Source organism: Alosa alosa, chromosome 13, assembly GCF_017589495.1.
Source record: "Alosa alosa isolate M-15738 ecotype Scorff River chromosome 13, AALO_Geno_1.1, whole genome shotgun sequence".
In the NCBI taxonomy this organism is placed as follows: domain Eukaryota; kingdom Metazoa; phylum Chordata; class Actinopteri; order Clupeiformes; family Clupeidae; genus Alosa; species Alosa alosa.
The window spans coordinates 8,820,475-8,848,416 of NC_063201.1; the positions used below are offsets into that span (position 1 = coordinate 8,820,475).

Below are 27,942 nucleotides of genomic sequence, written 5' to 3' on the forward strand. Positions count from 1 at the left end.
CCACCAAAGAGGGAAAAAAAGTAATAAAATCAAAACACCATTCAACACAGGATAAATGGGCTTGAATTGGCCTGTGATATGCTGATGGCACCAGGGGGGGTGGGACATACACACTTGACCCCTCACCTCATGAGTGACCTCTAGGGTCTGGGTCACTTTAGGGTCCTGAGAGATCCCTGAGAGCAGTCACCCCTGGGACGTTATCAGACCCGGGTCTATGCCCGAAACCTGGCCTGTGGCGAAACATGGCCGGGTCCGGTGCAGGTCCAGGCCAGATCCATCCCGCAGGGGGGTCACTGCTGGCGGGGATGACTTTGACAGGCTGCATCACACGGTCTTTCCCACGCCTCGTCTTCAGGGGCAGCAGAAGAAATCGACTTCTTGTCTTTAGGCAACTTTGTGTTTGCAAGGGTTGGTCCACTACAAAACGAGGGATTCTCATAGCCTCATAAACACGACTCAGCTGTGTAGCGCCCGTCTTCACATGACACACTGGGGGTCAGATTCATCCCCACCACATATGACTTGAGTGAAATGACAACCCAGTGACCATCCAGCAGCACTCAGACTAAACAACTTGCTATTTTGATGGGGAAAACACTGAGGGTGCATTGCGTGTGCAGTACCCTTACATTACACGCGTGTCCACCAAAAGGTTCAATGGCCGTCTGTGGAACAGTGTGGGATGAAAGGCTTCAGCACTGGACTGATCTCCACTACACAGCTGAGTGGACACAGTGTTTACAAACTCTGTGATGAATACCCCGCCTCTGGCTTTGGCTTGCTCGTAAACTCTGTATAAAGCACTACTATAAAAAGCTTAGGGTTATTACAGGCAAACGTTAAAAAGCCAACAACCTCATTGAGCAACATGATTCTATTCATTCTAGATCAGGGAAACTCTGCTGGACGACTTTAATAAAAAATCTGACTAATGCGCAAAACTATTATCCCAACACGATTTACTGAGAACTAAATATTCACAGTGCTTTAATATCTAAGCGTTTAAGCTAATGGTTTACACACAGTTTACAAGGAAGCCGTGTATTGTTTTGTTTTTCTTTTTTCCTTTTTGTATACAGTCCCCATGAGAACATTTTTGAAAATGGAGAAATCCCCTGGTTAGCGGCGCCAGTCTGAGAAGATCATCAGTCGTTTACCCCCTTCGCTGTTCTTTCCATTCCTCTTTTCTGCTAGCGGTGGACAGACTGCAAAGAAGGCACAGTACAGTATCTACTCTCCTCTCCTCTCCTCTCCTCTCCTCGGCCTCTTCTCCCAGTTTCAGCAAACATTTTGTTCAATGCCCACCCCCACGGTTAAGCACCCCCCCCCCACCCCCCCCCGCCCAGGTTTTATACACCCCACCCCATTTGGCTTTCCATCGCTCCCTCTCTCTCCCTCCATCACTCCCTCTCTCTTTCCATTGCTCCCTCTCTCCCTCCCTCCCTCTGTTTGGGTCTGTTCCTCTGGTCAGCCTTTCCCAGCTTCGTCCCTTATAGCAGCATGCAGCGCTTCTTGGGTTTGGTCTCAGGAGGCTCCAAGGCAGCCAAGATGGCCTCGTCAAACACGTTTTTCAGCCCCCTCTACAGGATGGGAGGAAAAGAACAGGGAGATTAGCCAAAGAGTCCAGGGTAAACAAGTGTAAGTGTGTGTGTGTGTGTGTGTGTGTGTGTGTAGGAGATTTACCTGTGTAAGGGCGGAGCACTCCACGTATTTGACGGCTCTGAGCTCTCGTGCCAGCTTGTCGCCGCTCTCGGGGGATATGGGCCGCTGCTTGTTCTTGGCCAGCTTCTCCACTGTGTTGCTGTCGTCCCGCAGGTCCATCTGAGTTCCCACCAGCAGGAAGGGCGTGCGAGGGCAGTGGTGAGAGATCTCTGGCACCCACTGGGGGAGAGGAGGGGCAGACAGAGAGAGAGAGAGAGAGAGAGAGAGAGAGAGAGAGAGAGAGAGAGAGAGAGAACAAAAAGAGAGGGAGAACGACAGAAAGAGAGGAGACAGGCAAGCAGGAGACAGAATGTCAGTAAATTTCAGTGGAATGAGTAAGAATCGCTGGTAGATCTAATGAAAAAGGATAAATAAAACTAGGATAGTTCCAGCAAACTGCATGGTTTTTTTTTTTTTACATTGAATAACTGTCATGTGACACTTCCACACTGGGTGCTTGGTCACATACTGTCCTACTGTTTGCTTTGGGGACAGTTTGGCAGCATATGACAATAACCCACTCGATCCAATCAATGAACGACAGTGAGCGAGTATGAAACTGGCAGTGCAGAAGAGAAGATTAAAAAGGCGTACTTTTTCCCTGACGTTCTCAAAAGAGGAGGGGGAGACCACAGAGAAACAGACGAGGAAGACGTCGGTCTGGGGGTAGCTGAGGGGCCGCAGTCTGTCGTAGTCCTCCTGACCTGAGAACAGGAAACACAAATGTGAATATTTCCTCTGAGGAGCTTAACAACAACATGAAACTTTTCTACATCAGGTCCCCTGTTGGAACGAAACACATCTCTGCGTTAAGGAAGATAGTGTTTAATGATGATTAATGATGAAGAAGTTATCTGCCAGTTTCCCCATCCATAGAGTCCTAGACTAAAAGATATTTTTCAATAGAGATTTCAGAGGTTAGCTTTTGGTACAGGACTAGGCTTAAGGGACAACTCCAGCATGTTTCAGACTAAAGCCCTGTTGTTAGAGGTCATTGAGTACTGTTAGGAAAAAATGAAAAGCCTCCCTGCCTCACTAAAGAGCCTCAATATGTCATTACAAGTGCTGTGCAACGTAGACAGGAACCTTGCGGAGTATCTAGTAACTATCCCAGTTTAACTCAGCAACTGTAAAGAAACAGTGTTTGTACAGTGAACTAGTAAGAGTTAAACAAGCATAGTGTGATCTAGTATGAGTTAAACAACCATAGTGTGAACTAGTAAGAGTTAAACAAGCCTAGTGTGATCTCCGTAAGGCCCCTGTCCATGATGCACAGCACTTGTAAAGACATACTGAGCCTCTTCACTTGCACAGAAAGCGGTCATCAGCTTCTGCCCCCATATGATAGTTTTGTGGCTGCCTAGCCATTCTCTCCATTAAAATGACAGCTACTTCAATGTTGTACCGACCGTTGTGTTTTTTCCGTTCCTACAGTAGGCCTACTCAAACAGATGAAACGTTCCTTTAATCCAGTGGTCCCCAAACTTTTTCTTCCGAGGGCCAGCTCACTATGCCTGGCTCTAAGAGAGGGCCAGAGACTCGGAGTTTATTAGTAACCATAAATAGCTTAGTGCTGTGAACAACAGCAGTCTACCTTAGTTGAATATTCCATTACATTTAATCATAGGCTACTGCAATTTAATACCATTGTTAGCTGTGTTTATATTGCAATTATGCCATATCAGTGTAAAATGTAGCTCAAATACTATTAAAAATAGCATTCCCAAAAGTATTAGCAGGGAGTCCCAAAAGTGTATTTTATTCAAAATGTGTGAACTCTGAACTCTGTGTCTTTGCATACACAGCTCAAGTTGTGAACAAGCAATAGCCTACAAATAATTTGAAGTTCTCAAACTATGAGAATTTTATGAAGTGGTGGCAAAAACATCTGAAATGACCACTTTCACTCATCTGATGAGAACTTTGAATTTGTATGAACATTTGAACAGTGAATAAAAAAATAGAAATAATTATCCCAGAAAGTCCCAGAAATATGACTTGAATAGAAGTTAGTTAGTTATTAACAATTAATTGATAAACTTGTAGAATACTTTGAGCACTGATACAGTCAGCATAGGCCTCTTACATTGTTTGCAGGTAGGCCTACATTTCATTTAGTTTTCGATGGCAAACGTGAAACAGCGCCAAAACAACCACCAGTGGACAAAAAGAGTATTACATGTGTACTGTTAAGACTCGCCATAGAGAATGAATGGGGGAAATTACGGAGGTTATAGTTTGACGATGTCGTACTCCCATGCGGGCCAGATGCTATATACCACGGACATGTTTTGGGGGGCCATCCAAAATGAGGTGGCCGTAGTTTAGGGACCACTGCTTTAATCAATGACAGGAAACTGGTCCCAACAGGGCTGAAAAGTTTATCTGCCCTCAGTCTACATAGTGGCTCTCACTCAGTGATGCAAGTTCAGGTGAGTTGAGGTAAAATGTGTGAGCGCGAGTCACCTGCTGTGTCAAAGAGTCCCAGTGTGTATGGTTCCCCTCCGATCATCACCGTCACCGCATAGTTATCAAACACCTGCAGGGGTCACAGAAAGGGAGAGGTCAAAGGTCACAAGCCGCAGCAGTAGAGCATCCTGATACCAACGCAAAGACTGAGCAGGCAAATGCCTGATGGAGTCACTACAGACCATGTGACTGAAGATCAAAAGATACCATTAGAATAGAGAACCTAGATTAGAGAGCTCCTAAAGAAAACCCAGAGAACCTAGATTAGCTAGCTCCTAGAGAAAACCTAGAGAACCTAGATTAGAGAGCTCCTAGAGAAAACCTAGAGAACCTAGATAAGAGAAAACATTGAGAACCTAGATTAGAGAGCTCCTAGAGAAAACCTAGAGAACCTAGATTAGAGAGCTCCTGGAGAAAACCTAGAGAACCTAGATTAGAGAGCTCCTAGAGAACCTAGATTAGAGAGCTCCTAGAGAAAACCTAGATTAGAGAAAACATGACGAACCTAGATTAGAGAGCTCCTAGAGAACCTAGATTAGAGAGCTCCTAGAGAACCTAGATTAGAGAGCTCCTAGAGAACCTGAATTAGATAGCTCCTAGAGAAAACCTAGAGAACCTAGATTAGAGAGCTCCTAGAGAACCTAGATTAGAGAGCTCCTAGAGAAAACCTAGATTAGAGAGCTCCTAGAGAAAACCTAGAGAACCTAGATTAGAGAGCTCCTTTCTCTTTCCACTAAACCGGGGTGTTTCCCCAAAGTGTAACTAAAGCCTCTTTCACATACAAACTCCACAACAATGGCAGATAAAAACAACTGGATTACAGCATCATTCCCACTAAAGCTTTCAATCTCACTGTGCTGTGCGTCTGTCAACATCAAACAGCATGTTACGGAATACTGAAAGCTGAAGCTTATCACTGATAGCAAAGACTTTCAGTAGAGTTAGAGAAAATATATAGCATTCATTTAATTAATGGCAGTCATAGTTACGTTCTCTTAGTTATCTAACTGTAGTTTCAGGAAATTAGGAACATGTATTTGGGCCAAGCAAGGTGGTCAACATTGTGTCTGGCACAAACACTCGCTCAGGAAATACACTCCTGGCTGGGTGGGAATGTTCAGCTCCCAACTCTCTTGCCATCAAAGCCACACCCAGAAGCGCAACACTTGCATAATAATGATTCTGAGCAAAGTGGTCATAATATGTGAATCTGAAGAGTCATTCGGCACTGACCCTGTCCTTTGGCAGTGTAGTGGAGGCCTGCACCCAGATGTGTCACTTAGAAAGTTAGCAAGATGCAAAAACTCGGGACAATAGTCACAGTCAAAAAAAGAAACTCAAAAAAAAGTTGATTTCCTATTGCTGTTTCCTGTCTGAATTTCATTCAAATGCCAAACCAGGTTGAAGTTTCTAACCCTTTCACTTCCATTAACAAGAGGCTGACTAGTAGGACATAGCAAAAAGGAAACTTGCACTATGTTTCACATACTACGCTCTTCATGTGGGAATGCACATAATTGCAGATGTCATACTTCTCTCACATCCACCTAGACACAAATCATAAATAAATCGCTTGTTAAAAGTATGCAGAAATGTACTTTTTTTAAACGTATTCATATACCTCGTGTGGTAGTGTGGCTCACAGTAGGCATACTGACTCAAACATGATAGAGACAGGTCATAAGACCAACAGGCACCCAAGAGCAACATTTCACTACACTCGTGTAACACAGAGAGGAAAACAGGCCTGGGCTCGTAAGAAAAGAGGAAAGCAGGTCTTCTGCCAGAAGCCAATAGTCACTTCATGCAGTTCTTCCTCTGTGTCTGAGTAAGGCGTGCTCTGTGCGGTTGTGAATGCTTGTGCAGCTTTGCTCTGTAACCACAGCAAGTGTCGTTGGTCCGATGGAGCCACTCTCGCCTAGAACAACGACGCGTGCATGCCGAATCACAGCATGGACTGCAAAGCCCTGCACCAAACTCTCTGCCGAGACTACTAGGGAGCCGCAAGTGATGCTTGTTTAGTAGCATAATGCAGAAATACATTCACTCAATCAGTAACAAAACATTCAACCAGACGGTCTTTGAGGTCACAGGAAACTCCACCTTCTATAACTTATTCCTGTTAGGAACCAGGTGCAATTACACTGACAACGGCCCATCCACCCAAACCCACCCAACACCCCAGGAGACAGAACCCTTTACATTATTTACCGTGGGAACATATTCAGATGGGAACTTGTTCGTGGTGTAAGAGATCAGAAGGCATGTCTTCCCCACAGCACCATCCCCCACCACTACACACTTTATGGTCTGCATCTGCAAAGACAAAGAAGAGAGATGCACTCTGCGTTGAGAAGAAGAAGAAAGGGAGAGAGAGAGAGAGAGAGAGATAGAGATAGAGATAGAGATATAGATAGAGAGAGATAGATAGATAGATAGATAGATAGATAGATAGATAGATAGATAGATCGATAGATAGAGAGAGAGAATGCACAGACAGACACATAGACTGCAAGGATAACAGAGCAAATAAACAGGAAGAGCAAAAGACGTGTAAGTGAAGACGTGTAAGTAAAGACGAAGACACACACACAACACACACACACACACACACACACCACACACATACCACACACACAGAAGCGGGAAATGAGAGTGGTGTGCATTTGTCGGGTTTGTGTGTGGAGAAAAGCTCAAAAAGGAACAGCCACAATGTGATACATGAGGAAACTGGGCATAGCAGAGACAACTGTAAATGTGGTTAGGGAAAACAAAATTTGCAAATACATGTAAAAACGCAAGCTCAGAACTGACCAACAAAAACACAAGCTCAGAACTGACCAACCAATAAAGATCAGCACAAAACACCACAACATTCAGGACTTTTCAGAATAGCCATCTGTCAAATAGCTTTGAGAGTTTATGGCAGGACACATATGACCAGTACAATAAAGGGGCTTAAGTGTTTGACAAGTTAGTTAGATTAATTCTGTACACAGTAAGGGGAATTCAATGAGTGGGAGCAATTGGGAGGATGAGGGGGCACTTTGTTATGGGCCACTTGCTTAATTTATATTTTCTTTTCTTTTTTTACAATAATGTTAAATTGTTTAGTATTATATAGCTCTGTTATTCCTTATAATGGCATTGCACAACGGTAATTATAATCATATGAACATAAATCTATGCATTGCTATTGGGGATGCACGATAAATCGGCGACCAATATAATATTGGCAGATAAGTGAAAAAATAAGCATATTATTTTTGTTCCGATAACAGAATTTCAGCCGATAATTTGGGACGATATTTTTTAAAAGCCCGAATTTCCCAACTATGTAAGGCCCGTCCTACTTGAGCTTGGTTGGCTACTTCTTCCTCAAATAATGTCAGCTGTGTGGATGTATTTCACCATTGTAACAAGATCGGCGTTGAATCTGTGGAGCCCAAAATCCTCTCGTGAATGATCCTCGGTTTAACCTAAGCAGAACAGAGCTCAGCCTACCCAGAGCCAATTCTTGTGCTATTGTGTTGGCACTTTACCGCGCTATTATATTTGCATTTTGTTCGCTTGGGTGTTTGGAATATTACCGAAAAATATGTTAACCATTCCTGCTTCAGCTCCAGACTGGTCATTATAAGTTATTGACCTTCGGGGCTAACCCCTTTCACTTCTGCTGCAGCAGGTTGGGCACAACAGAGTAGGCCCACAGACAGGATACGGGAGAAGACAGTCCGAGGAGAGGAGTTGCAGATTTATTCAATTATCCGCAGTTGAAACTATACACAAACTCTGATTTGGTCGCTAGCTTTTTTCCAGTTTCTAGCCGTTTATCTGCGTTTAGTGTTTACTCCAGCCCACACATAGGCCTAGGCTACTGCTTTTGTGTTGACTGCTGTATCATTGAGGACTTAGGAGTTCTGTCTGTCATTGGTGGTAGGTAAAATTACTGCAATGAAATTATGCTTATTAAATGCTGTCCCCATTTTTTTCAAATTTTTTTTACAATTTTTCTTCAAGAGTGATATCGGTTATCGTATCGGCCACAACAAACCGATAAATATCGGTAGTTAATTAATCTATTGGTTGTAGACTGGCTACAGACAAGTGAAAACATTCATTTCCGCATACTTGACCGATAAATTAATATTGGTTATCATTGTCGATCCTAAAATTAATAAATCCAGATAGTGTGGCCAACATTTAGCAAATTGCGGTTTTTACTTAAAACTTGGATGTGCAACATTTGCATGTTTCTTTTAATGTTGTCCTTGTGTGGCTATTATCATGATTATCATGAAAACACTTCATAAAACAAATCAACTGCACCCTAACTAAGTTAAGGCACCTTTTAAGTGGATGAGTCTTTGGATGAGTGTAATTACAGTATCAGTTTAACTACCAATATTAGCTCCTTTTCTCACTCACCCCAGGTCACCTTCTATTCCTGCACCGATGCTAATGCTACCATATAAGCCAACATCTATGTTGAAGTGAAGTATACATGGAAGTGTAGTATTGGTATGGTGTTACAACATTAAATGTCCCACCAACAACTGATGGGAACAATAGTTAGTGGGAACATCTGCAAGTGATTGTTTTAGACAGGGGTGAGTGTTGGATTATAGAACATCAATAAATGTCTTTCTCTTGGGGGAACATTTTGAGAATAATTGAATATTGGGGGGAGGGGGCATGTCCCCCTCAAAGTATATTATGATTATGGCCTTGAGTTGGTCATAGTGAGTCATTTGAACGTCATAGGACAGGTAGGCTACATAAACTTGAGATAGAACGTTACATAAGATGAGTGTAAGTAACCGAGTTAGGAAATGCAACAACTCCGTCCATGACAAACATTATTATCTCTGTAAATGTTATGTAGACTTATGTTGTAATCTATCGGTCGTAGACTGGCGTGCTATTGACAAGTGAAAACATTCACTTCCGCATTCTTGACGTTACACCCCGAGACAAGCACATACAACTAAATTCTCGGGTCTGGCTGTTGAGTGCCGTTGTATGAATGCCTGGCCAGGACGCTAGCTGGCCAAAGTTTTACACAATTTTGATTATAAGCTCCCCCATATAACTAAACGTTAAAGCTGATATAACGCTAAAACTGGGGTCGATAAGTAAGCGTTGAAATAAACCAACAACTTGATACGAATTCAGTTTTGATTTGGTCAATTAGGTAAGTCATAGGTAATTAAATACTCTCTTACGTCGTTATATTCAAGCTAACTTAATTGTCATCTAACATGATGCTTTATCAATCACCAAGTTAACTTGAGAGCTTGTAAACTAGTCAGTTAACGTTAAGATATGAGCCATAACGTTAGTGAGAAATTCCCTCGTTAACTTGGATTATAACGTGCTACTTGGTTAATGGAAAGGTAATCGTTGGATTTCATCATGGTCAAGTCTTTACCAACAATTCCTGCTAATGTTATAACGTTATAGGCGAAACTTGAAGCGTGGGGAAAAAACACCAAAATGAATTGACACATTAAGTTAACTTAGCTGACCAAATTTACGAGTAGGCTACGTTATCTGGTTAGCTTTAGCGAACAATCCAATGGCAGAATCGTCAACTCCTTGCTACTCATATTGCTGTATTAAATTCCCAGCTCGTTAATGTTCTAAATCTCGTTATATTAAATTAATACCGCCGTGGCTGGCAAACATGACATTCCAAGTAAAAGAAACAAGGCTATGTGCTAGCTAGCTAGCTGGCTAATTATTTCAAACCATTTTGGGACTTGAAAGCAGGGAGAGGCAGGTTGAACACGAAACGAAGGTACACAAACACTATATTAAACTCTTCACTAACGACCAAAGGTGGTGAATATCACTTATTGATTATGATCAAACACATTGTTAAACATCACAATGTTTAATTGAGAATAATGACAAAGAACACATATTTTCAGGCTTAAAAACTCACCGTTTCTCTCCGGCAACTAGGCGTTGGTTACGTCCGGGTTTTCAACTGCGGCTGCTCTGCGTACTGACGTAGTAGACACAAGCGCACAGCGCAGCATTTTTTTGTCAGAAAGTCACTGGAGCAGCAGAATGCTGTCAATGCAGTACAACATATTTTAGTACTTAGGTGTTTTCCTCTCAAATCAACAAGATTCCAAAATGTTCAGTACTGCGAAAAGAAACCTATCTATCATTTTAACATAACAGTTGTTATAAATAATCACAACATAGACTGTCACCTTATGCGTCACCTCCGGTTGCTCAAGGGTTAAAAACATCCCCCTCTCTCATTCCTTAGTAGGCTACTGTCGTTTTGTTTTGTACTAAGACATTTGATGAGAAAAAATCACTCTCTCTAGTATATCTGTTTTAATATATGTGGTAATATGTGACAGTTATGAATAGGTGATATTTCGAATAGCATTTATTATAGACGTCCACCTGATCAACTGCACTATTTACGCTTTCCTCCTGACGCAGCACTGGCTTCCTTTGTCACTTCGACTTCCGTTTTCACGTGCAGTCAACTGAGAAGAAGAGATGTTTTGCTCATGAAAATTTAGGGTTCAGGCAAAGAGTTGTATCGTTTACAACGTTTGGAACAGTCAGCCGCCTGCTTCGATTTGCTTAGACTTCAAATAAAACGAGCAAACCCGACTCCTTTGTGTGCAAGATGTTGCACGCTAGCTGACCTTATCAGAAGTTGTTTGCTAATATTTGCTAGCTTGTTTTGTAGCTAACAAACTGCTCAAAGGCGAAGTGTGGATTCATTTGATGTTCACCTGGACACTTATGTTACCGGTCATCTGATCAGTTATTTCATCAGTGAGAAGCATACGGTGTGATTTTACAGGTAGTGTGGGTCTCCGTCAAATTTAGACGATATAGTTGGATAGTTAGCTAATTAGCATTTGACAGCTGGTTGGCTGTCTCACTGTTTCTCGTTGGTCAGTGACAGGTAGGTGTGGAAGAAAGTGGGTGTTACATTAGCTAAGGTAGTTGGCATCAGACCTAGCCAACATTGACTCGTCGGACTGAAGGATTCCTACCTTGATTTGTGTGCTAAACCAACATGTTTCGATACCTGGGTGATGCTGAAGAAAGCCCCTTCATGATGTGAGTAGCCCACCATATCTTCTCAATTGATACTAACTAACTAACTGCTGGTTATGTGAGTATTGTAAGTACATGGTTTTATCTGAGCTACTGTAGTGCTTTTACTGACTAATGTTTTGTATGGAACGTGTCTTGAACGTTACAAAACACATGGAACACATTAGCAATAAGATGGCACATCTGAAGTCGTTCATCAATCGTTGTCCACGTGTCTTGTCTTCTCTGTTATCCCAGGGATCCGTTCTCAGCACATAGGCAGCAGATGAGAACCCTGTTTGATCCATTCGGTTTTGAGCCTTTTCCCCTCGCTACCCAGATGCATCAGCCGCGAAGACCTATCCAGGTACCATACCTGTTCAACGCCTTTATTAGATGTAGTATTCCTGCAACCTTCCAGCCAGTCTCAACTTCTGTGTTGAAGTACCTTTGCGTGAATAGTAAACTACTGAAACAGGTTGTGATGTTGAGTGGTCAGATTAACAAACTTTGGTTCAATGCCTATGGTTGCTGTGATACATTTTTTTTTTACTACAACGTCTCATTTGCGCTCGACAGGTGCTAAACCACTTATTGATGATCATGAAATGTAAACAAATTCCCAGTTCTTGAATTTTAGGACACCGACACATGTACTCGTGGATAACATCAATGATGAATATTGTGGCTACGCCCGAGTCGCTCGGTGAACTCCAAGACAAGGTGCAATGTGTGGCTTTATGCGTGTGTAGTGTGTGCAGTCTTTAATGGCTTCCTGTCTGTTCCGCTTTCCCCCAATGCCACTCCACAGCCCCAGGCAACAGCTCTTGCCCCCTTCGGAATGATGGGGATGGTGAGTACAATTTCCTGTTTTGCATGTTCGTGCTCAGTCTGAGTTCCAGTGTCAGTCTGTGGCAAAGGCTCATGGGAGGACTGACTGACTTTGCTGTTCTCTCTGTTTAAAGGGTGGAGGCTTCATGGACATGTTTGACATGATGGGTGGCATGATGGAGAATATGGTAGATGTTAGTTTTCTGATTCCACTCGCACAAAACAGCTGACACTTGCCATATTGATGGCATTATTTCAAAGTCTAATGTTTATGTCTTGTATTTGCTCATTTGTTTATGTGCATATGTTTGTCCTCCATCCCTCAGGAGAGGATGTCTGGTTCCCCGAACTGCCAGACCTTCTCGTCTTCCACAGTGATCTCCTACTCCTCACTGGACCAGGGAGCCCCCAAAGTCTTCCAGCAAACCAGTGAAGTCAGAACTGCACCAGGGGGAGTAAGTATGGCACTCCAGTTCAAAACAACACCAAGCACTTGACTACGACTGTGACTACGAAGCTAAGCTCATGACTGAAATGCTGCATGCACTCTCCACCCACAAATAAGGGCGCAGAACATAAATGAACAAGACACTGCAGGAGGGTGAGCCTTTAGGATTTGTCATCTCTGGCGTGTGTGTATTATAGATCCGTGAGACACGTCAGTCGATGCGGGACAGTGAGAGTGGGTTGGAGCGCATGGCTATTGGCCACCACATTGGGGAGCGAGCACACCTGATGGAACGCTCCCGAAACCGACGCACGGGCGATCGCGAGGAGCGGCAGGACTACATCAACCTGGACGAGAGTGAGTCATGGCAGAGTAACAAGAGGGGATTAGAGTGGAAGGGGAAGAGTGGAAGGTGCTTCACCTGAATCAGATTTGATTTGCCCAAGTGAGTTAAGTACACACATGGAGTTTGGTTCCAGCTGGTGGTGTCGTTCTAGCAGCACAAAGAAATATATATATATATATATAAATATATGTACATATATACATACAACATATAAATCAAATACTATACAGGAAATATATAAATTATTGGTGACTGGATTGCATTGAAAACTTTCTCTCTGTAGGACTTTGAAAGTGACCTTTTTTTTTCTTTTGTAAATTGTACATTTAAGATATAGGATATATTAACCTGTTACATGTATATGGCTTAGACATTCCCAAAAAGTATAAAAATAAATGTGTCCTTATGAAATCATTCAGATGTTTTTGAAAAGTTATCAAAGCCTGATCCTGACTTGTGTGTACCCCCTGTTGTTTTCCATGTACCTACCTGTGGCAGGTGATGCAGCGGCATTTGATGAGGAGTGGAGGAGAGGAGTGGGACGCTATGCACCCCCCGGCACCCGCAGCATTGACTACGGGCGAGACAGGAGGGCTGGAGCTGGCCAACAGCTGGCCCTTACTGCCCCCCCAAGCTCTGCCTCGCCGCCTGCTCCCCGACACGAGTCCCCACGCCACCACCACCACCACCACCAGCGGCCCCAATCACGCCCCCGTTATGACTGGTGAAAGGTATGTCCGAGGCTAAGCAAACTCCACCATGTCCACACAAGTGTTTAATACTCATTTCGGAAATGTATAGGTCTGGTCTTTGGAATGTTGTGTAGCCAGTTTTGATCGTAAACATAACCAACATACATAAGTAAAGTAAAACATGCACACTTACACTTGCAACTGCATTCTGTTAATGGTACTGCACCAAACAAATGTTGCAACAATGTTGCTGTGTCTTTGTGTTGCTTGGCAAGCAGTTTGCTGAAGAACTACTTTGTTTGGTGGAAAAATGGAGATTTAAATATCAAAGTTATTGCAGTTTTGCTTCTGGAGGTTTACTTTATGAAACCTTGCCATTTGTATGTAGTAACCGCTTTAAAAAATCATTAAGCTCTGCGCGGCCATGAGTTTCAGTGATTTTAGAACAGCTAAGAGGCCATGTTAGTGGCAACTTGTAGTGGAGCCTCCTGGGGCTTATTGCTTAAAGCAGAAGTGCTGTACTTTTCCACCTAGGTTTTTGTTTTTGGATGATAAAAAGACTACATTTTTGTTTGTGACAAAAATAACGTCATCATCAGTTTGGAGTTAGACTGGAAAATGCATTTACAATGAAATAGTATTCTAACTCGGGGCTTGAGGGAAATGTTGCTACGTCAAAGTAAATAGCTCCTTTAAGCCACTGACTAGGCTCACAATATCATTACACTATGCTACTACAGAGATGGTCCCTACAGTGTTTTTACCTCTAAGTGTAAAGAAAACAGTACTGTAGCTCTTTCCAGAACACCAGTCAGAGGCAGGATTCTTGAATATGGGCGTTTTATTGGGTTTTGTTCACGCCGTGAACAGCGACTGTTTGTACAGTCAGTGCATTATCTTACTCTTCTTCGAAGTCGAATTAGACTAGTTATCATCAAAAAAATAGACCCTTGGTTAAAAAACACCAAACTTCTCCTTTAAGTACCACCTCATTTCTGTGATGACGTTATATACTCAGCTTGATGCTCATAGGAGTGGCCTATGTTCTACTTTCAGAAATATTCAAGCTATTCACAAATCGTACATAGCTGCCACTGTACTAACCAGCACTTGATCAGAACATTTGCAGACCTATGAGTGACCACCACAGTCCAGCCAACCCATAGAAGCCATCGTTTGTAGACAACCCTCACATTGTAGATATGTATATGTAGATATTGCTCCTGTATGGGTAAAGATTTTAATGTTCCTGTAAGACCACAATATAGCTTTTGGGCTTAAAAAAAGCACTTCATATGGCATTAGTCTAACACTAATAGAAAAATGTTTACCTCGCACTGCAATCTGCAGGGCTGGGTTCCATCTGCTGGAACTGGGAACGTTTCTAGAATTGAAGGGACAATTAATGAATTCTGCAGCCTGCAATAGGCGGTGTAGGCTTGCCTACCAGCAGAGTGAATTACCTACCAGCAGAGTGAACATTCTACAATGGTTCAGTCAAAGCCCAATTCAAAATACAGATGAGAATCAGTGGCACCATAGTAGGCACCATAGGTGTTCTAGTATAGTATAAGTATATATACTCTTTTGATCCTGTGAGGGAAATTTGGTCTCTGCATTTATCCCAATCCGTGAATTAGTGAAACACACTCAGCACACAGTGAACACACAGTGAGGTGAAGCACACACTAATCCCGGCACAGTGAGCTGCCTGCAACAACAATGGCGCTCGGGGAGCAGTGAGGGGTTGGGTGCCTTGCTTAAGGGCACTTCAGCCGGGCCTACTGGTCGGGGCTCTAAACGGCAACCCTCCGGTTTCAAGTCCGAAGCGCTAACCAGTAGGCCACGGCTGCCCCCCAATATTCTATATATCGGCTACGGCGGAAATCCAAACTGCCAACTCAGTTTGATTTACATTTACATACATTTTAATGCACACTTTTTGCTATATTATTACTAAGATGCTTTTATGCATAGTGACTCAACAATTATTATAAAGTGAAAGAGTTTCTATTCCTAATTTATTTATTTTTTTGTTCCTCACAGGTTGTGTTTGAAGAAGTCCTTGGAGCTGTGAAAAGAGAGGGGAGAGTAGTAGAGTGAACTAGATGACTGTTCCATAGATTTGATTTAACTGGACTGTCTGTAAATATAAATATAACTTCATATGCCCATTCACCAGCTTGGATCCATACATACACTTAGGGTTGGACAACAACAACAACATGGCTTTCTAACACAACACACACACACACACACACACACACACACACACACATATGCAGAGAAACTGTACATAACCTCCTAATAGCACACAAATCCTATAGATGAATACCCAACAACACACTACTCTACACACACATTCACACACACACACCTACACCTGCTGTACAGTCCTTATATGTTTATGTAGACACTAGAGTCTGTGGTTTGAATTGTACGCTGTTGTCTAATGAAACTGAAGTATTGATAAGCATTCATTAAAACTTGTAAGGTAATGTGGTTTCATTTGTTTTTTATTGTGTAAAGGTTTGAGTGACCCTTGGACATGAGATATGTTATAACTTAAAAATAAAAATAAAGATTTATATCTAGAATACATATAACCTCTATAAATATAAAAACATATGCCAAGTATACCTTTATTCTCCACAAATAATGGTCATCAGAAAATGTAGGTAAATTGTAAGGACCAGTTATGTTCCTCCATCAGGCAGCGAGTGTGTGCTATGTTTAGCTCAGACCATTGTGGATAAGATGGTGGCATTCAGCAGCCTAAAGCCATCGCTGAGATCTGTGATGCATTGCATAAGCCCCAGGTCCCTTCGAATTGAATGCAAAGCGCCGCAGCTAAAGGTCATGCCCTGCTGTTGGATAGACTTGACGTTCAGCCAACATTGATCTGTAATCGCCCACTATCCATGCTAACTATGAAAAATCCAGTCAAGTCAGGAGAAAGGCCACCCGGTCGACCCTATCGTTTTATTTGTATGTTTATGTTAGCAGACGCATTTATTCAAAATGGCTTACAGCATAGAATAGTCATAAAGAATTACATTAGCATTAAAACTAACTGTTTACAGTAAAATCAAATAGATGTTCTAATTATAGAATAGACTAATAATGACTATAATAATAGAAAGCCCAACAAAAAAGTAAACATACAAAAACTGAATCAGTAAAAAGAACTAGCTAGTTATATTACATTTTCTTACACAGTCAATCGTCACAAACACGGGTCCAAACTAAGTGGTATGTGTGCACACATACACATGAAAACAGAGTCTGACCTCCCGCTGTGAGGAACTGTAGATGGTCACCTGACACATGCCTGGAGCGTGACAGTTACAGCCAATCAGATTGAAGCATGACAGTTACAGCCAATCAGAACGCAGCTCTTTCTCCCTATTCGCTTGGCAAACCTCTGCTTTTGTCCTTTTCCCCGCTACAACCTTGCATCCACCACCACCATTCTTCCTCGACTCTCCTCTTCTCACCACCTTTCTCTCCATCACTCTTTTCCTCTCACTCTATCCATCTCTCAGTACTCTTTCAGTACTCAGTCATCTGTCAACACTACTGTGTGTCACAAAAAGTCTTGCAAATCTAGTGCAGTCCACAACATAGGACGTAATTGACCCCTCGCCAGAAAAAAGGCTCTCAGATGCTTCTGCATGAGCTACACTGCACTGGATAGCTCATACCTGACCTGTGGCTCATAGCACTTGTTTTCCCACGTCTGAAAAACCCTACCTCCTTATCAGATGATAACTCAGGCCAGATGTTTGATAACCCTGAACCTGTTAAACCCATACTGTATGTCCCATATATGTGTATGAGGTTGTATGAGTATTATTGTGCCTTCGGTTTGAGAGCAGTTTGTGGCTTTGCAGACATGTGATTCGTCATGCCCTTATCTCACTGTTTCTGCTGTCTAATTAGCTGCTTACATCACAATCAGAGTGGCACGGGATGATGACAGTGTACAGGCAGGACTCTGCGCTGCTAAACCATGCATATTAATTTATGTAAAAGGCGCTTGTTTGCCAATTATAGGCACAGATGCTGCAGCCCAGTGTGCTGTGCTGTGCTGTGCTGACTGAGCGCGCTCAAAGAGAGAAGGGGAGGAGAGGCGAGGAGACGAGAGGAGGACCTGGGGACAGGAGGCTGTTTTCACATGCCACCACACATCAGTGCTCAATGTGTGATGCTCACTGACGTCTCACAGGGTAGGTCTGCTTCCTTATTGTTTGTGTGTGTGTGTGTGTGTGTCAGAGTTTGCTTTGCATCCTCCCTGCCATCATCCTGCTCTCTCTCTCTCTCCCTCCCTCCATTTCTCTCTCTCCCTCTCCCTCTCTGCATCCTCTGATGACTCATGTGTTCCCGCCCCCACCCCTTCTCCGTCTGTCACACTATGTAACTCTCCCCTCCTCCCCTGTGCCTCTCTCTCTCTCTCTTTCTCTCTCCCTCTCTCTTCCTCTCCCTCATTTGCTCTCACATTCTCCTGCTTTTTCCAAGAAGGCTACACACAGCAAGATCAGGTAATGGGAAAAAGAAGGGTCTTCTCTTTCAATTTTGCTCCCTCTCTGTCTCTCTCTCTTTCCCTCTGCCTGTCATTCTCTGTCTTCCGCCTCACTGTAATTTTAATCTCTCGCGGGGTATTGCACAGGTGGATGGACATATTTTGCCTTGCTGTCCTCTGCTTCTGCTTGTACATAGGCACATTTCAATAGATAGGGTGGTTCTGTGACAGTGCATGCAATTCTATTTTTATTAAACGCATCCGAAGGCACATATGCTAGGTGTTAGTGTGGTGTGTGTGTGTGTGTGTGTGTGTGTGTGTGTGTGTGTGTGTGTATGTCTGTTCTGGTGAGCCCTGTAGGAGAGCATGTGTCATGCTGTGTTTGTGTCAAATCAGCTCCATGCATCTGTCACCCCCATGATTGCCACTGATTCCAGGCTTTTCCTTTTTACTCTCTGAATATTGGCTCACAGGGCTCATTCCTCTCCTGTTTCTCTGTTTCTGTTGCTTTCACAGCGTTTCATGCACAGCTTTCCAGTAATGTGCCCTTTCTGAGTTGGCATTTTTGGTCAATGTGAGGTTTAATAATTGAGTGATCCCACACCATGTCTCATTCCATTCCCTCAATATCAACATCTTTCACTGCTCTCTCCATCTCACACCCTCCCTTTCATTGCACACAGCCATGACTGGTGTGAAAAGGAAGTGTGTGTGTGTGTGTGTGTGTGTGTGTGTGTGTGTGTGTTAGCACAATCTGTCACTTTCGTGTTATGTACACAGAGAATGTGTTTTGATTGAAGTCGGTTGTGTAAATATTAGGTATTCCATCTTTATAAACCCCTGGGTGTTTTTAAACGAACAAGCGTTTCGCTTTACTCTTATAGCCCTACTTTTAAATGAAAATGACAGCTTGTCAGGTAATGTGTACATATCATAGGTTGTTTTCCTCAGTACATTCGGTAATTCACAAGTAATTTGTGTGTTTGTGTGTGTGTGTGTGTGTGTGTGTGTGTGTGTGTGTGTGTATTTATATGTCATTTGTAGGATGGCTATAGTGAGCATTGTGGCCAGGGAGATCCTGGATTCCAGGGGAAACCCAACAGTAGAGGTGGACCTACAAACTGAGAAAGGTGCCAGGCCATGCAATCAATAACCCAGTCGACAGTAACACTGTCAATGAAAGTCAGATAAATGTCATAAAGGGTTTCTGTGCAATGAGACTAATGGACTTCCTTCTGGACATCTGATGTATCAAACTGACTTCAATGGTTCTGTCCTGGCAGCGGGGCAGGAAATGAGGTCCCATTTGCTGATTGGTGGGATGTTGAAGCATTCATTAGCTAATACTCCGAGATGAATTGGAATGACAGTCCAAGCATTTCATGTTGACAAAAGAGAAAAATATACAAGGGTCTGGTGTTTTGTGATTTTGACTCGTGTTTGTTATACACACACACACACACACACACACTATTCCATGCACTTGCAGGTCTCTTCAGGGCAGCAGTGCCGAGTGGAGCGTCCACAGGAATCTACGAGGCTCTGGAGCTCAGAGATGGTGACAAGAGCCGCTTCAAGGGCAAAGGTCAGAGTGCAGAGGTCACATGCCCAGATAGCAGCTGACTCTGGAATGGTTCTGGCCCTGATCCGGTGCCAATGGAGGTGATCCGGAGGATCCAGCACCAGATCAGGTCTAGACCAGCGCCAGAGTAAGTAGCTATCCGGTTGATGTTCATCTATTTCACACTAGATGAGTTCCGTTTGCATGGAGGCTGTGTTACCTGTCTGTTTTCATTTGACCGATGTTAACAGGTTAGACCACTGACATATGCCACAGGCATGGCTAGAACTGTTCATGTAAATGTTACGCATACCACAAGCAATGCACACGCAAGGCACACACAACGCACACACTCTGCACCCACTGTCACACAGTAACTTTAGCCGACTCTGAAGCTGATCCAGTGTAGATCCCCACCAGATCCGAGAGACAGTCACTCACTGCCTGGTAGAGTGATCCACTCATTGCTTGGTAGAGTGATCCACTCACTGCCTGGTAGAGTGATCCACTCATTGCTTGGTAGAGTGATCCACTCATTGCTTGGTAGAGTGATCCACTCATTGCTTGGTAGCCTCTCATTGCTTGGTAGAATGACCCACTCACTGCTTGGTAGAATGACCCACTCACTGCTTGGGAAAAGTATATCTTTTCCTCCTTATTCACTTCTTTGTTTGCTTCAGGAGTTCTCAAGGCCGTTGGGCATATCAATGACACCATAGCACCAGCCCTTGTCCAATCAGTAAGTTCAATAAACACGTCATTTACATGATTCTTTACCTAGATTTCATATCTAATTAAGCTAATATGCGATTAAGTTAATATGCTCTTACAAACCAGACTGAAGTGTATATCCAATGGATGTTTTGTTGTGAGACACGTGCTTGTTTAGATTTTAGATTAGTTTTACCTCGCCTGAAGCTTCTGAAATAGTTTTTTTTTTTTAGTTTAATTTCCACAGCTAGATTGTACAAGTGCCCTCTGTGAGCGCCTGATTTTCTAATGAGTTGTGGCCTACAGGGCATCAGTGTAGAGGAGCAGGGCAAACTGGACAACATGATGATCGAGATGGACGGCACGGACAACAAATGTGAGTAGTGAAAACTGATGCTTTTAACAGAAAGTACCAATACACACACATCTGAGAAGTGTGCTTTATACCTCTTGGCCAAAATACCCCTTGGCCTTGAACAGAAAGTATGAAAGTATGAAATTTAAAAGAGAATTCCAGCGATTTTTCCACATAAATCTCTGTTTCTCGAGGTCGCCGAGTACTGTCGGAATGAAACAAAACAAAAAAAAAACAATCATTCTTCTACCTAGCTCGAGTTGCTGTAGCCAGCAGTTCGAACTGCCAGGCAGCTACAATGCTACACTCTGGGGGCATGTTCATTAACCCCCATGTTCATGCCCCCAGAGTGTAGCACTGTAGCTGCCTGGCAGCTCTAGCTCTAGTTTTCTGTGTGAAAAATCGCCGGAATTCTCCATTAATTGTATAACAGATTGCAGTTTTTTTTCACTCAAGGTACCTTAATGTCCAAGCCATACATTATTTATGAGATGTTGAAAATAAAAGTTGACATAATATCCATCATATCTGTCATAAACAGTTCCCATTGGGTTGTTTTATCTGTTTTAAATTTCACTGTGTTACTATATTCCCTTTCTCCAACTTCTCCTTCTTAGCTAAGTTCGGAGCCAATGCTATTTTAGGTGTCTCTTTGGCCATATGCAAAGCTGGTGCAGCACAGAAAGGTGTCCCTCTGTACCGCCATATAGCTGACTTGGCAGGAAACACAGACCTGGTTCTTCCAGTTCCTGTAAGATATAAAACCTCCTGTGCTTGTCTTTATTTGAGCTGCGCTTCAAGCATGACACTGAATAACACTGTTGACACATCTGATTCTGTCCAGATCATTCAAATTAAAAGCTTTTATCTGATAATTTACAGCTCTGTTGAGAGAGTTTCTCATTATAACTTATGGTTTCAATTGTTTTTTCAGGCATTTAATGTTATAAATGGAGGCTCCCATGCAGGAAACAAACTAGCTATGCAGGAGTTCATGGTACTTCCTGTTGGAGCGGAGTCATTTCGCGAGGCTCTCCGCATCGGGACGGAGCTATACCACACCCTGAAGGTGGTCATACGTGAGAAGTACGGCCAGGATGCCATCAACGTGGGAGACGAGGGGGGCTTTGCCCCCAACATACTGGAGAACAGCGAGGGTAAGAGACAGGGCAGGGCAGGCATGCTAGAGGTGCCTCTCTCTCTTCGCTTGGTAAATGACAAATATTAAATTGTGAACTGTATACAAAAACATCATCTTCACCAGCCTCGGTAACACCAGGCCTATTCTCAGTTGAGAATTGGTCTGGACATCGTTGATTCCCCTCCAATTTCCAAGGGTGGAACCAGCGGTGAAATGAAACATAAATTGGTACATACCGAATCCTTTCCAAAGTGCAAACACATCTTTCCTGCTGTTGTTTACTCTGTTTCAAAGAAAAAACATCCGCATCATTTTGGTTCCTGGGTTCTTGGTGATTTTGAAAATTGCTGTGAATTAAAGAATTGCCAGACGGAACTGTAGAGGAAACTCTAATGGGCTGACAGATTCATCTGGGTTTCCCCAGGCTACATCTTCACACCATGTGCAAGTACACATCTTCTTGATGCTGTTTTGTTGAGCTATTTTATCTGTGCTATTCTGTGTCTCACCCAGCTCTGGAGTTGCTGAAGACAGCCATAGAGCAGGCAGGATTCACTGACAAGGTGGTCATTGGGATGGACGTGGCGGCCTCAGAGTTCTACTGTGAGGGGAAATATGACCTGGACTTCAAATCCTCACCTAACCCAGAGCGCCACATCTCCGCAGATGAGCTCTCCCAAATCTACCAAGGCTTTGTCAACAACTACCCAGGTAGGCCTAGGGCACAGCAGAGAAGGAGGAACGCATCACATAAACTACAGTACATGTGCAGGCAAAAATAAAGATCAGACAAGCATATTGTATTATTATTATTATTATTAGTCGTAGTAGTAGTAGTAGTAGTATTATCATTAATAGTAGTAGTAGTAGTAGTAGGAGTATAGTAGTAGTACAGCCTGTAACAGCCTGTTGATTAGCAATACAAACAAATCTGGTCTGTATTTCTGCATCGCAGTCACTAGGAAAAACTGAGCTGTCAAATGATGTGTCAGTCGGCTACTTCTTCCCTCCCAACTGTCACCCTTTCACTCACTCAACTGAATAAGGACATCTGTGCTAGTCCTCATCTAGTCACTTGGGCACTCTGGCCAATGATTAAAGACCATTTAAGCAGTGGATGTGTGCATAGAGGTGAGGAAAGAGTCCATCACTCATGTTTCTGTCACTGTGGAAGGAGAGTGTGAATGGCAAATGGCAGCCATGTTGAAGGGGACAGGAGCCTTGTTATGGTCTTTTGGCAGTGCTGTCACCGTCGACTTCAAGGCACCTAACCCTAACCTTAATCTTAACCCTAACCCTAACCCTAACCTTAATCTTAACCCTAACCCTAACCCTAACCCTTGCATAACAATAGTGCCTTCCAGGCAGCGCTGCTTTGAAGTCGACGGTGGGGGCCCAAAAGACCATAGATCTTGTTATGGCCAGCTGATGGTAATTGAGGTCCCATCTGTGTTGACAGCCCGGGCCTCTCCATCTAGCCTTGTATTTCACTAAACGTCCCCTCAATATTAACAAGTTCTGATGCTCGGCACTGTGCAGTGTGAGGGAACAGATTGGGATTCTGTCAGAGCTGCTGGTTGGTTCTTAAAAGTACACTATGCAAGATTTTCACCTTAATATAACCTTTATGAAGCCAATTTGATGGTAAACGAACATAGCATAGCCATACAGCATAGCCGTAGTGAGTCGCTAACAAGAGAACCAGCCATGCAACTTCCAGAATAGTCGACCCGAAGAAATCTCGCGAGAATTGTGAAACATTACCTTGCATTTTCATTGTGTACAGGGGGAACAAGCCACGAGAAGAAGGCTATTTACAATGGCAGAGTAAAAAAAATATATAAATATACTGTGATACAAGGGGGAGCTCTACAGTCGGCAAAAATACCTGAAACTGCATAGTATACCTTTAAGTTGGAAAGCTGTCGCTCTGCATGTTTTTTTACCTCTTCTAATGTGTAGTGCCCTCAGTACAATGTGATTGACTGGAGAAAGAGAGAGAACAAGAAAGTTGTGTTTTTTAAAGATTGTTAAGTGTATTTATTCATAGTTTATTCATAGTTTGCACCAGCCACTACACTAGGTGACAGCAGAATGCTGTGAAAATAAGTCTGTGTTCACAAGAAGGTGGCTGTGTTCACAAGTGTAGTGGTTAAGGAGCTAGGCTAGCGTGCAGTAGCCTGAAAGTTGTCGGTTCAATTCCCGGCTTCCACCGTTGTGCCCTTGAGTAAGGCACTTAACCCCAAGTTGCTCCGGGGACAATGTGATCCCGTAATATAGCTGACATACTGTATGTAAGTCACTTTGGTCAAGAAGTGTCTGCTAAATGTAATGTAATGTAATAATGTAATGTAATGTAATAATCTCAGAGAGAATACCGGTAAGTGTTTTCTGTTGAAGAAAGACGTAAATGCTCACTTTTGCCCTCATTGAATGTATTGTATGTTTCTACAGAAACAATATTCATTGAATGTGTGGCACCAGAAACATTTAGCCTTTGAGTCTGCTATAAATTCTTTCATATTGTTTCTGTCTTAAGTCATTCCTATTTTACTGTATGGATGTAGTTTAGATTATATACAATTATTTTGTATGTCCTAAAAGAATAGCTACATTTATTCTCAATTAAATGTTAGGATCCTAGGATTTAGACCCTTGTATTTGCCCATCTCAGGTTAATTTCTGAGGCCTTTAGTCTTTCTTTCCTGAGGAATCCTAATCCCATGATTTTTAAAAAATCTTTAATCTTTTTAGGGTGTGAGTTTTGAGCATTCTAAGAAAAGATTCAAGGTTCTAAAATTCCATGTTGAATTCAGAGCCATATAGATATCTATAAGGCTCTGGTTGAATTCAATGAACACAGATATTCTTTAGAATGTTCTTTTTACAACATTCCCATCAAACCAGTGTGATGGCACAGGCTTATTCTCTTTCAGTGGTATCTATTGAAGACCCCTTTGACCAGGATGACTGGCCTGCCTGGTCCCAACTTACATCTGCTGTGGGTATCCAAATAGTTGGGGATGACCTGACAGTGACCAACCCTCGACGGATTCAACGCGCCATAGAGGAACGTGCCTGCAACTGCCTGCTCCTCAAGGTCAACCAGATTGGTTCTGTAACAGAGGCCATAAAGGCGTAAGTGTTCTTGCCCTATAGCGCAACTTTTACAGCGTCAACCACGCCACAATTCCTATTCATCACATATACATTCGGTGCGTCATGAATGCCTTCCATTGTTACTGTAAGTCACTCTTGATAATACAGTCCGCTAATTCATTTAATTTATCAACAACTTGAAATGTTCTGAGTTAGAACAGCTATTCATCATTACAGGGCTGTCTGAATAGAAGGAACTGCAATAGCAGAGTTGATAGGACATAATTCAAGCACTGGAAGAGCACTCTGGGTGATGAACTGTCTGCCTTCACCTTTTTTTTACAAGTGTTTTAATAACAAGATATTTTATACAACTGCATGTACTTCAGTTAAATGGGCTGTCTTCAAGGCGAATAATTTTAGTGTGCAGTTTTCATTTTAGTAGGCTACTATAAGAGTTTCATACAGTTGAATAATTCATATAAATCAATACAGTCTGTGACTCAGGAACAGAGGAGACCCAGGTCTGGCCAGCATCTGAAGTTGATGCGCTGGATTAGAAAAGAGAGTGAAGACGATCAGGTTTGGGCCTGAGGGGACAGCTAGAGGACACTGGTCTTTATCTGGTCAAATTGCACTGTCCCCACTGTGTGTGTGTGTGTTTGAAACTGCATGAATGAATGTGTGTGTCCCTTTCTCAGCTGTAAGCTGGCACAGGAGAACGGCTGGGGAGTGATGGTCAGCCATCGTTCAGGGGAGACTGAGGACACCTTCATTGCTGACCTGGTGGTGGGACTGTGCACCGGACAGGTAAATGGACCATAGTATGTGAATGATGGACTGAGGTAGTTACAGTACACCACTTATGCATTAAAGATGACATAAAATGTAAAACTGTTTGTAAAAATGTAAACCCTGGCTTTGTTTAATAAAGAGACTTCTGTGCACGGCCACAAAACTACCGTGAACAGGAAACACGGTTATCTCCTCCATCATATGTAAATCTCAGACTTTTAAATGACCACTTAAAAAAACGGGCGAATCTGAGCAAAGACCCTCCCTCTGATCGCAGCCCCCCTCCACACGTTACGTCATCACTTAAAGTTCAGGAAGAAGTTGCTGGAGCATATTGTGAATAGTCTTCGGGCTGCAAGGCAACCAATCAGCATAAAGCTCTCTTAATTATTCATGTGGATGCCAGGCTTACCATGAGGGGTTGCTCCCCAGGCCCACCTAATTATAGAGTTGTAAATGGGCTTGTACAATAGCACCTGAGCATGTTTTTGACAGACCAAAGTTGCATAGGTCCTATGTTAACATCAGAGAACATGGTAAAAAAAACCCTGTTCATCCATTCTGTCCTTTTCAGGGTACAGATGGGAACTTTGCTGCCCCCTACTGATTTTATTAGAGAATGGCATTACTCGCTATTGCAGATATAGCCATGTAATGCAGCTGCGCTCGCCTGCTCATCATTTATCCCTGGTTGGGCCATGTTTATCGCTTTTGCTCTTCGTACTGGCCTTTATTTTGATACTGATTTATTTCCCTCCCTCCTCTCTCTCTCTCTTTCTTTGCATCTACTTCTCTTTCCCCTCAGATCAAGACAGGGGCCCCTTGTCGATCTGAACGGCTGGCCAAATATAACCAGCTCATGAGGTCAGTGCTGTGCTGCATGCACTATGTATGAAGTCTTTTTTTATATCACTGACTTGCATGTGTATACAGGAATGGGAGCTATTGCGCATGCTCTGTGGGAGTGTGTGGATGGCTGTGTGTATGGGGAGGGGGGCAGGTTGAGGATTTTTTTTTCTACACCATTTGATAGTGACTGTCATGCATGTTGCAGACAGTTTTGTTTTATATGACGGAATGGTATAAGGGATTTAATTTAAAAAAAAAGATAATCACAAAAAAGGAAAGGGAGCCAATTACATGTTTTATGTTTTGGATTTATGGTCTGGACATACTATGTTTCTCACCAGTCCTTCTTACCTGACCACTCCACCTCCCATCCTCCTCCCTTTACCTCCGTTGTTTTTGTATCGTCTTCACAGGATCGAGGAGGAGCTGGGTGACCAAGCTCGTTTCGCTGGACACAACTTCAGAAACCCGAGTGCCATCTGAATGTCATATTCTCCCAGTGCACCGATATCCAGCAGTCACCACTGCTGACGTGAAGCACTTGCACAGTACAGACAGAGCACCAACAGCTTGGACACACCCAGCAGAATACACAGCATATCAATAATAATAGAGCACCGATGGAATAAGACACACTTGATCATAATTATGTACCACTGACAAGAAAGAGTGCTTTTCAAAGATCACCACATAAATAGAAATCCTGTGATGTCCCACTGTGTATGCAGTGCCCTCTGTTCAATTTGTGTCGTCCTTCCTCGTCTATTGGCGTATATCTAAATAATGATCTACTTTGTGTCTGAAAACCTGTTCCAGTCATCAAACTAGTGCTTTCATTTGCAATGTTTCTTTTCTTCACTGTCCTTTTTTTCTCTGTGTCTCTCTCTCTCTCTCTCCTGGTGTGTCTCTTTTTTCCGTTTCTTTCTCTCCCCCTCTTCCTCTCTCCATCTCGCTTACAAAGTGTCTCTTTCTCAGATAACAGCTGACTCTGGAAACAGTCCAGGTCTGTTCTGGTGTGGAAATAGGCACCAGATCAGCTGGTCCAGAGTTAGTGGCTGTTTGGGTGGCTTTGTTGCCCTCTAGGGTTCTGTGAACTTTCCCCTCTCTCGCTCTCCTCAGACATCTAACCAACATTTCCTTTTAGCATCTCATCTCTCCTGCACTTATTCTAAATCCAGTGATGTGTGTACATATTGTATTGCAAAAAGTCTGGTCAATGAAATGCATCCCCTTTTGTGTGTGTGTGTATATGTTTAACTTACTTATTCCTCTTTAAAATTGTTGATAGATATAAAATATGGAATAAATGTCTTTGGGGAGTGTTTTGAAATTGAAAAACACA

The 27,942-nt window shown here is 42.9% G+C and overlaps 3 protein-coding genes across 5 annotated transcripts; 2 read left to right on the forward strand and 1 right to left on the reverse strand.

The window, feature by feature from the left end:
- Positions 1-1,375: 1,375 nt before the first annotated feature.
- On the reverse strand, positions 1,376-10,218 carry cdc42l (cell division cycle 42, like). The gene is made up of 6 exons (XM_048260075.1): positions 10,121-10,218; positions 6,385-6,489; positions 4,171-4,243; positions 2,299-2,408; positions 1,687-1,884; positions 1,376-1,583 (listed from the first exon to the last, which is right to left on the reverse strand). The coding sequence occupies exons 2-6, from the start codon at positions 6,487-6,489 to the stop codon at positions 1,494-1,496; spliced, it is 576 nt and encodes a 191-aa protein (XP_048116032.1). The 5' UTR covers positions 10,121-10,218; the 3' UTR covers positions 1,376-1,493.
- A 217-nt stretch (positions 10,219-10,435) lies between these two features.
- Positions 10,436-16,065, forward strand: mlf2 (myeloid leukemia factor 2). 2 transcript variants are annotated; one of them, XM_048260074.1, is made up of 8 exons: positions 10,436-11,274; positions 11,509-11,617; positions 12,062-12,103; positions 12,216-12,269; positions 12,408-12,536; positions 12,727-12,886; positions 13,374-13,606; positions 15,614-16,065. In XM_048260074.1, the coding sequence occupies exons 1-7, from the start codon at positions 11,231-11,233 to the stop codon at positions 13,601-13,603; spliced, it is 768 nt and encodes a 255-aa protein (XP_048116031.1). In that variant the 5' UTR covers positions 10,436-11,230; the 3' UTR covers positions 13,604-13,606; positions 15,614-16,065. The 2 variants fall into 2 exon arrangements, with proteins under 2 accessions (XP_048116031.1, XP_048116029.1); XM_048260072.1 differs by having other exon boundaries at positions 10,438-11,274; positions 12,216-12,275.
- Positions 16,066-17,644: 1,579 nt separating this feature from the next.
- Positions 17,645-27,938, forward strand: LOC125305684 (gamma-enolase-like). Of its 2 annotated transcripts, none has more exons than XM_048260593.1 (12): positions 17,645-17,796; positions 19,134-19,219; positions 19,579-19,674; positions 20,331-20,389; positions 20,668-20,737; positions 21,334-21,467; positions 21,651-21,873; positions 22,371-22,568; positions 24,794-24,995; positions 25,658-25,766; positions 26,557-26,615; positions 27,014-27,938. In XM_048260593.1, exons 2-12 carry the CDS (start codon positions 19,135-19,137, stop codon positions 27,081-27,083), a joined length of 1,305 nt encoding a protein of 434 aa, XP_048116550.1. In that variant the 5' UTR covers positions 17,645-17,796; position 19,134; the 3' UTR covers positions 27,084-27,938. The 2 variants fall into 2 exon arrangements, with proteins under 2 accessions (XP_048116550.1, XP_048116549.1); XM_048260592.1 differs by lacking the exon at positions 17,645-17,796 and adding an exon at positions 17,948-18,108.
- Positions 27,939-27,942: the final 4 nt, after the last annotated feature.

Excerpts from the sequence above, each read along its gene's own strand:
- cdc42l (XM_048260075.1), bottom strand. The coding sequence starts at position 6,489 with ATGCAGACCATAAAGTGTGTAGTGGTGGGGGATGGTGCTGTGGGGAAG. Across the intron at positions 4,244-6,384 it reads CATCTGAATATGTTCCCACG|GTGTTTGATAACTATGCGGT; the intron begins GTAAATAATGTA and ends TGACCCCTGCAG. Across the intron at positions 1,584-1,686 it reads AGTGCTCCGCCCTTACACAG|AGGGGGCTGAAAAACGTGTT; the intron begins GTAAATCTCCTA and ends CCCATCCTGTAG.
- mlf2 (XM_048260072.1), top strand. The coding sequence starts at position 11,231 with ATGTTTCGATACCTGGGTGATGCTGAAGAAAGCCCCTTCATGAT. Across the intron at positions 11,275-11,508 it reads GAAGAAAGCCCCTTCATGAT|GGATCCGTTCTCAGCACATA; the intron begins GTGAGTAGCCCA and ends CTGTTATCCCAG. Across the intron at positions 12,887-13,373 it reads CTACATCAACCTGGACGAGA|GTGATGCAGCGGCATTTGAT; the intron begins GTGAGTCATGGC and ends TACCTGTGGCAG.
- LOC125305684 (XM_048260593.1), top strand. The coding sequence starts at position 19,135 with ATGGCTATAGTGAGCATTGTGGCCAGGGAGATCCTGGATTCCAGGGGA. Across the intron at positions 22,569-24,793 it reads CTTTGTCAACAACTACCCAG|TGGTATCTATTGAAGACCCC; the intron begins GTAGGCCTAGGG and ends ATTCTCTTTCAG. Across the intron at positions 26,616-27,013 it reads AAATATAACCAGCTCATGAG|GATCGAGGAGGAGCTGGGTG; the intron begins GTCAGTGCTGTG and ends TCGTCTTCACAG.